Source organism: Pseudoliparis swirei, chromosome 17, assembly GCF_029220125.1.
Source record: "Pseudoliparis swirei isolate HS2019 ecotype Mariana Trench chromosome 17, NWPU_hadal_v1, whole genome shotgun sequence".
Classification (NCBI taxonomy): domain Eukaryota; kingdom Metazoa; phylum Chordata; class Actinopteri; order Perciformes; family Liparidae; genus Pseudoliparis; species Pseudoliparis swirei.
The window spans coordinates 12292194-12300041 of NC_079404.1; the positions used below are offsets into that span (position 1 = coordinate 12292194).

Below are 7848 nucleotides of genomic sequence, written 5' to 3' on the forward strand. Positions count from 1 at the left end.
CCTCCAGGTGCTGAAGTTGTTTTTGCAGTGTCATTCTGTCTGGGTATAACTTCATTATTTGCCTTAATTGATTTATAATGAACCTTAAATGCATTCAACACTATTAAATCGTCTTCAAGGTCTGTTCCTTCAGCACAATGTCCTTCCACTTCCAGTCTTCATCATTCAGAAGCGTGGGATTTAATCATGACTTTGTCTCATGCCACCAGGACTTTGTCCTCGGCTTCCAGTTCAAAGAGATCTGTCTTGACATATTTTCTGGTCATGAGCTATTCATTGACAACCTGGATTTGCAGTTTTAAACCGTAGTATGGGTATTGAGCAAAGAAAAACAAATGAAATGTTAATACAAGCTTTTCATACCCACTTTTGTGTCACAAATATGCTAATTTCTGGTTTTATAGAGCTCGGGTCTGATTCACACATCCTCTTAATATTATCAATGTGCAATATGACATATTAAATGCATAATACTTAGTAATAATGCTTTGGTTGGGTGGCGCTCTGGTGGGTGATCTGATGTTTTTCTCATCACCATAATAATGTTAGCGCTTCTCCCAGAGCTCCGTCTCCATGGTCACCGCTTGCACATGACAAATACACAATGAGGAGGCTTGAATGTGACGAACACATGCACCTTCACATGCGCTCATGCTTGCAGTCACAGTCATAAACATTTTCTCTGACGGTGAATGAATGAAACAGTTGTATCTAATTTATTATCTCATAAATAATGCATGGTGCAGTAACTAGATTGGATTGCTTGTCTTTAATGTCTGCTCTTCAAATCAATGCTGGCCTTGAAAGAACATCTGACTTAAAGCCAACCACTTGCCCATGTAATTTAAATAATTAAATTTCTTTGACTGTATACATCTGAGGACCAAATGATTGTTAAAACACACCAACAAATACATGTTGTACAAGTAGGTAGATATTTCCTTTTAAGTCACACAATAATAAATCAGTAGAGCATTTAATAAAATAATCAACATATTTATTTAAAATACAGATCCGTCTGATTTTGGCTGCTTGGACTTTTGATAATGTTATTTTCAGCTTAACATCCACCACACAGGGTAGCACCAGTGAGTCAGTATGAATACATTACACATGCTTTCCTTTGTGTGATATCAGTAAGGATCTCAGTCTCAGTAATCATAGGTGCAGTGTCTGAGGTGGTGTCTGGCTCTTGCTCACAGTAACTGTCCATCTCCTCCATCTCTCTCTCCACAGGCTCCTCCCTCCCTCTCAAGCAGATCAGCCTCCTTTCTTTCCACCTCCTCCTCTCCCTGTCTGTGCCTTTAGGTGCTATTGTCTGCTCCAGCTCCAGCATGGCCTGGACGCTCTCTCCTCTCTCTGCCGGACCGAGGCAGTGGCCTCTGGTTGTGAGAGCCTGTCCTCCCCCTCTCCTTCCTGTCACCACGTCGAGGAATGAGAGGGTGCTGTTTGAGGGGGCCTCCGTGACACAGACAGTGTCTTGGTCGCTGTGGCCTTCTTGTGGTCTTTTGGGAGATTTGATCGTTGTTTTCTTGCTTAGTATAAAGTTCAAAAAGGCTGTCACCAGAAGCATTGTCCCTGCAATCAAAACATATATTCTATTTCTTTCGCTGGAGACTCTTAGACACGTTACAGTAGCAGCCATTCTGATGTAAACGATGAAATTATTGATGGCTGAATTTCATTTAGCTGCTTCACTTGTATTGTGCATGCCGGCTCACTGTCACACCTCACTGGGGAACTTGAAAAAAAGGTGCCATTCTTCATGTTTTTAACATGCACCTGTGTGTGTCCAACTGTATAAAGTTGATATGTCTGTTGCTGAAATTAATTAACAGTGTAAGTATGATATTTGCCAGTGTTTTTTACCTGGGATAATTGCATGCCACACCAACACAGGGTGCAAGAAGCAGACCACTGACAGTATGGCGTAATAGAGGAATTTATGGAAGCCTCCAATGCGAGCCATCTTCCCCCACAACACAAACAGCTGCCAGTCTGGAGGACAGCTAGAGAAAGATAAGGACAAGAGCAGGGCTGAAGCAGTCAAGGGGACTGAAAGTCACGTCCTTACAATTTTAGATTATTTTGACAGTAAATTATTACTGACATGGCAGATATCCTGCCAGACTAAAGTTGAGAACCTGCTTTTAATGCTCATAAGGGAATGATACTAGCATTACTACACAGAGGTTTTCCAATGCATAAGTATCCATGTGAAACAATTGAGTGCTGTGTCGGCTACTCACGGCAGACACATGATCAGAAGCGTGTCCAGGAAATAGGCCAGTTCAAACATCATGATGCCAACAGATGACACTCTGGGAGGAGAATAGAATAGAGCCGGAAGAAACTGATATTGTGATAAAATCAGTAAACTGTCTCTAATTATGTATATCTAAATATGTCCCTAAATTGTCTAAATTCTCAAAAATGTGGGTCGCAAGGGGATGCTTCTAGTTAAGAGATATTGCCTTTAAATAGTGCTTCTGTATTCTGACAGAATAATTATCATGCTTTTCTGTTCTCCTTTGGGAGATGCTTTCCTGCGGCTCTGTGGGAGTTTGGCAGTGACCCACAGAGATGATACGAAGTAGCACCGAAGCATTGGTCTCCATTCTGCCCTCTGCACCGCACTTCATCCCTCTGACTCCTTCCCAACGTCTCCTCGCAAGTGTGTGAATGTAGTAGGAGTGGTTATGACGGCATGTACGGTATTGCAATTGTTTTCTACCAGCCCTCAGGCCACACATTCTTTGTCATGTTAACATCCAGGCAGTGTGTGTGTAGGAATGAGTTGTTGTCATTCTTAATGTTCTTAAATTCATACAGCAATATGGACGACAAAAACGACAAATTAGAATTAAAATGTAGTTATAACACACTTTCAAAAACAAGGTTACAAAGAGCATCAGAAAACCCAACATGAGGAAAAAACTACCGAAGCACAATGATTTAAATCTGCATGCACACACACGAACACTTGAAATAGTGATATGCAAAATCAAGAATTTATTTAATCAACAAAAATAAGGACAAAAACTAAACACTTACATTAGGTAGATACCGAGGCTACTGAATTCTCCCTGTTTCAAGGTCTCCGCTCCCACAGCACACAACACTGAAAAAGAGACAAGAAGATCATTTCACTGGTGTGTAGATTCTGTCCACCAGATGTCAGACTTAGTTCATGATTTTCTCATCAGTTGCAGGAAGGGTTGCTGTAGCGGGTCAACTTGTCTAAATTCAATGTAAATATTCATATATCTACTGTGATGCAACAATACACTGGTTTGACTGTTCTTGGGCATTTGTTATTTATCTTTCTCATTTTGCTATCGAGGTAGTCTTTACTGTATTCCTGTAGCTGTAATGTTTGAGGCAGTTGTTAGAAACTAATTTAAGTTCTGAAAACCATTTTTTCCCTAATTTAGCAATGCACACTGACCTGAGTTGCCCTGAAGTGATCCAATGTGAGCTCATATAGTTTACACTCCAAGGGGCAGTTAGAACTATTGAAATAAAACACATATTGAACATTTAATACTGGTAATTTATGTAATTGTTTCCATCATGGTCACAACTTTCTGGTAATGGCTTACTTGTGGTTGTAATTACCATATCATACCAGTGGACACATATTATGTCACAGAGCAGAATCATAACATTAAAAAAAAAGTTGCAACTTGTATACAGTAAATTCCCCAGTATAAAACATAATTATGTGTCAAAGTATATTAACTCTTTCAGAGTTATTACAACAATAGCAAGAGTAAACCCCCCTGTGATGACAACGTTCACTGTTACTCTGGAAAACTCCACCCCCTCCTTCTCCTTTCAAATTGAGTTTCATCACGCGCGTTGTAATTCTGGAAAGACAGCAGTAAGTTTCTCTAAATCACTTTTTTATATTTAAATGTTGATATTTCAGCAGAAGCACCATTTTAGAATAACGCTGTACTGTGTTCAACTTACACTCGAGCTGTTTTTATGTCTTGAAATATCGAATTGCAGACGGCTAACGTGACCAAGTCAAAAGTTACACGGTGGAATTAAAGAGTACATTAACACTAAGCCAGTAAACTGTCCCTCTAGTGTTAAAAGCCACTGTGGGTCAGTAGTTAGCAGCTCTGTCTTTCATTCAATGCCTGCCCTAGTCAATGTGTCCTTGAGCAAGACACTTAATCCAAACTTGCTCACTGTATGATTGTAAAATGAGTGTAAGTAGCTTTGGATGAATGTCAAATGTAAATTACAGTTGACACTCAAACTAGTGTTAATCAAAATTAACACTTCTCAGTGTAAAATAATAGCTCTTACCAGAGTTGAGTTAACTCTGAAATGTTAACACTATGTTCAGTGCTACTTTAACACTCTAAAGATGGGGGACGATATGCTCACTGGCTGAGTGTTAACATGTGCTCTTTAAGTGTTAAATTGACACTGCCAATTTGACTGTGTAGGACGTGGTCATTAGAGGATACGGTATGTTGAAAGTCCTTCCTCTACATTTGGGCCTATGAGAAATGAGTGCTGATCCAGAACAGTATTACTTGTATTCCTCAATCTAATTGTATTATGTGTAATTGAAAGCACATGCATATAAAAAATGGATATAAAAACGGCAACTGGATGTTGCTGATTTTCAACATTGCTGCATTGCCCTGCGGACTCGGAGAGTTATGCCACCTTCCGAATATTTTAAAGCAACCGTACTTTTTGGGAAATACTCGTATCCACTTTCTTCCTGCGGGTTAGAGAAGACGATCGGTAACTCTGTCATGTCTGTAGGCTAGCCAGCATATGCAGCTAACGCCAGCAACCAGTTATCTTAGCTTAGCACAACATCTAGAAATGAGACCTGGCTGTCCACACGTGACAACATCAACCGTGTCAACTCTAGAGCAAACAAATATATGGTATATCCTATCTTGTTGTCCATGATACCTTTTGTAGGATTATGCCCTATTACTTCATTCTATAGTCCTGAATTTGAGTCTTAACACCAAATCACATTTGAACACATATGGAACGATATAAAAACAGATGATGACAGTGTGAAAAACTATAAAGGAAAGCCTGTTTTGTTCATCAACCTTTTTCCTGTGAGGTATTTAAGAGATAAGCATGGTTAACAAAGGATTGCCACTAAACAAACACATGGAAATCATTTCTCAGGCTTACCAGAAATGTGGAGATAGAATCAGCCCCAGGGGGAAATCAGGGGAATGTGACTAAACTGTTTCTGGTCGTTTATAGAGTGTGAGATGAATAAACACTGCATATAGACCAGCTGGATATTAACATGTATGTGCTCCTGTATGTCTGTCGACTGAACACACACAAAGGAGGGCGACTGTGGGTCACTGCTTAGCAGGTCCGTCTTTCAATCAGTGGATCGGCGGTTCGATTCCACGCTCTACTAGAGCTAGTCGATGTGTCCTTGAGCAAGACACTTAACCCTGTATTGCTCCTCATAGCTGTGTCTGTTGTGCGTCAGCGTAATGTAATTTAATGTGAAGACAAACAGGCCAACACAGACATGTGAACACACAGGCAGAGAGATAGATGAACATCTATACATCCTCTTACCACAAACCCATGTACATGTAGAGACAATGTACAGTAATCTCATAGGTGTGAATGTCTAACAGCTTGTGATCACATGAGCCCAGCTGGCTGCAGAGACTTGGTTTTGGTGTGATTTGAGGCACATGTCTCTCTGTAAATGTTCAATGTCTGCAGCTGTTTGAATTTAAGTGGAGGGGTTCCATATTTTTTTCGAAGCAGCCAGCAACCATGAGCTATTTCCCCTGTGATGATTTAATGTGGCCAAGAGAGCTGCATGCAATGTGACCCTGTGAGCCTGAAGAAAACAGAGGAGCAACCATTACAGAGAGGTTATGTATGATCAAGTATGTTTTATATGCTCAGCTAGAGCTGGATTTGAGTTCCTCAAGGTCAAGAGTACAGTTGGCCAACATCTCCATCTGACCTGGTTCATGAAATCCTGAGAAAGCCAAGCTGGATAACTCTCCCCCACCGGAACACATTACATCCTGATTGTTTTAGTCTTTTTATATATTTTACAAACGCATGTCTGCGTTGACTGTAGAATTGATCAGAGAGAGGATCTGGAATCTGTTAGTGAATCCAAAGAACTAAATGCTGCCCATACTAAAAAAAGTGATACACATAGAACTGAATTTATTCTCGTTTTTCATTTCTGTTTGTTTTTACGTCTTACCTGTTGCTGTAGAAACACCAAGGAACCTGCAGGCACACTCCACAATAATCCAACAGACCCGCTCTGAGTTCCCCATGACCTCAAATACTTTCCCTCTTCACTGTTTGAAAATACAACCGTCACACTTCTTTGACACTTTTTGAAATAGTTGGTAGCTTAGTAGTTAAAAAAGTAACATCCTAGACACATTGACTGTAAACAGGATTGATGGTTGTCCGTAAAAAGAAAAGAGCCAACGGGGGTAAACTACAAGAGCCATGATGTGAAGCTTCTTAGACTGGACGACTTTAGAAAGGTTTGTGACTCAATGCCCCTGTTGCTCATATAACTGTTATTCAGCCTGACACACACACACACACTCACACACACACACACACACACCCACACACACACAAACACACACACACACCCACACACACACACACACACACACACACACACACACACACACACACAATAACAATACCACTTTCAGCTGGTTTAGCATTCCACTCAGTAAGTCAAGGTGAAACGGTTCAGCCCCCGGCACCCGTATGACATATGTCATTAGAGCTGGGGAAGAACTAATTTACTAACTAACTAACTATCACACACGCACACACACAAACACACTTAATTAGCAGTAATTGAACAACATAAAAGATTAAGAGCAACTTCCCCTTGTTTTACTCCGTGTAAATTCAGATCATTAGGGATAATCAAACCAACAGAAACACTTTATTTTTCAAGGCCACAGTCACTCTGGAAGCACCCATTTATTGGAAAACTATTTCAGAGTGAGGGTTGATGTGTTCATATGATAAACAAGTCCCACTTAGTTTGCACTTGGACTCTGCACATTGTGAATAGTCTAACTGTGACGACCCCTCCCTTCCACAAGGGGTCTGGGTCCTGTTTGCTTTGTGTTTGGTCTTTCAGGCTTTCATCAGCTGATGAGCCACACCTGCTATGAAAAGCCAGTTGCTCTCCCTGCCACAAGAACCAGCAGAGACCCTTTGACACACATACACATATTTAAATGTAACCCTACTTGAGGTGATGCAGGGTGGGCTTTTTTTCAGGCACAGCAGAGGCCGACGGGAACGAGCATTAAGAGCACACACACACACACTGACTCCTGGTCGAAGCCAAAGTAAGCTACACAAATCTCCTTAAATCTCTAACAAAGACGCTTTTGTACACTGGTTCCACTTGTTTCGGGCTCAGCATCCAGGTTATTTGTGGCATTCATGGTATAAAGTATAAGTGAGTGTGTGTGAGCAGCGCTGCAGAAACTGCAGGTGTTAGATGTGTTAGGACAAATTAGCTGTTATTTAAATGGTATTGTTTTTCTAGGAATAGCAATGTCACCATATACATATTACCACTAGTTTAACTCAAACTGAATGTCTTAACAACTATTGGAAAAATCGTAATGCCGTTTTATAGACATTCTTCGTCTCCAGAGGACGAAACCCACTGACTTTGGCAAGCCTCTGACTTTTAATGTTGTGCTTTTAGTGAAATGTCTCGACAACTACTGGATGGATTGACATGAAATTGTATACACACATCCATGACTCCCCTCTGGATGAATTGTAGAAACATTGGTGTTCCCTAAA

At 40.6% G+C, this 7848-nt stretch overlaps 1 protein-coding gene across 3 annotated transcripts; it reads right to left on the reverse strand.

The window, feature by feature from the left end:
* Positions 1 to 970: 970 nt before the first annotated feature.
* Positions 971 to 6496, reverse strand: tmem72 (transmembrane protein 72). Of its 3 annotated transcripts, none has more exons than XM_056435676.1 (5): positions 6248 to 6496; positions 3055 to 3121; positions 2250 to 2321; positions 1870 to 2009; positions 971 to 1578 (listed from the first exon to the last, which is right to left on the reverse strand). In XM_056435676.1, the coding sequence occupies exons 1-5, from the start codon at positions 6321 to 6323 to the stop codon at positions 1094 to 1096; spliced, it is 840 nt and encodes a 279-aa protein (XP_056291651.1). In that variant the 5' UTR covers positions 6324 to 6496; the 3' UTR covers positions 971 to 1093. The 3 variants fall into 3 exon arrangements, with proteins under 3 accessions (XP_056291651.1, XP_056291653.1, XP_056291652.1); XM_056435678.1 differs by adding an exon at positions 3449 to 3512 and having other exon boundaries at positions 2250 to 3121; positions 6248 to 6333; XM_056435677.1 differs by lacking the exon at positions 2250 to 2321.
* Between the last annotated feature and the right edge of the window lie 1352 nt (positions 6497 to 7848).

Coding starts and splice junctions, on each gene's coding strand:
- tmem72 (XM_056435676.1), bottom strand. CDS start 6,323: ATGGGGAACTCAGAGCGGGTCTGTTGGATTATTGTGGAGTGTGCCTGC. Junction 2,010..2,249: donor CTTCTGATCATGTGTCTGCC/GTGAGTAGCCGA, acceptor ATCTTTCTCTAG/CTGTCCTCCAGACTGGCAGC. Junction 1,579..1,869: donor GTGGCATGCAATTATCCCAG/GTAAAAAACACT, acceptor TTTTGATTGCAG/GGACAATGCTTCTGGTGACA.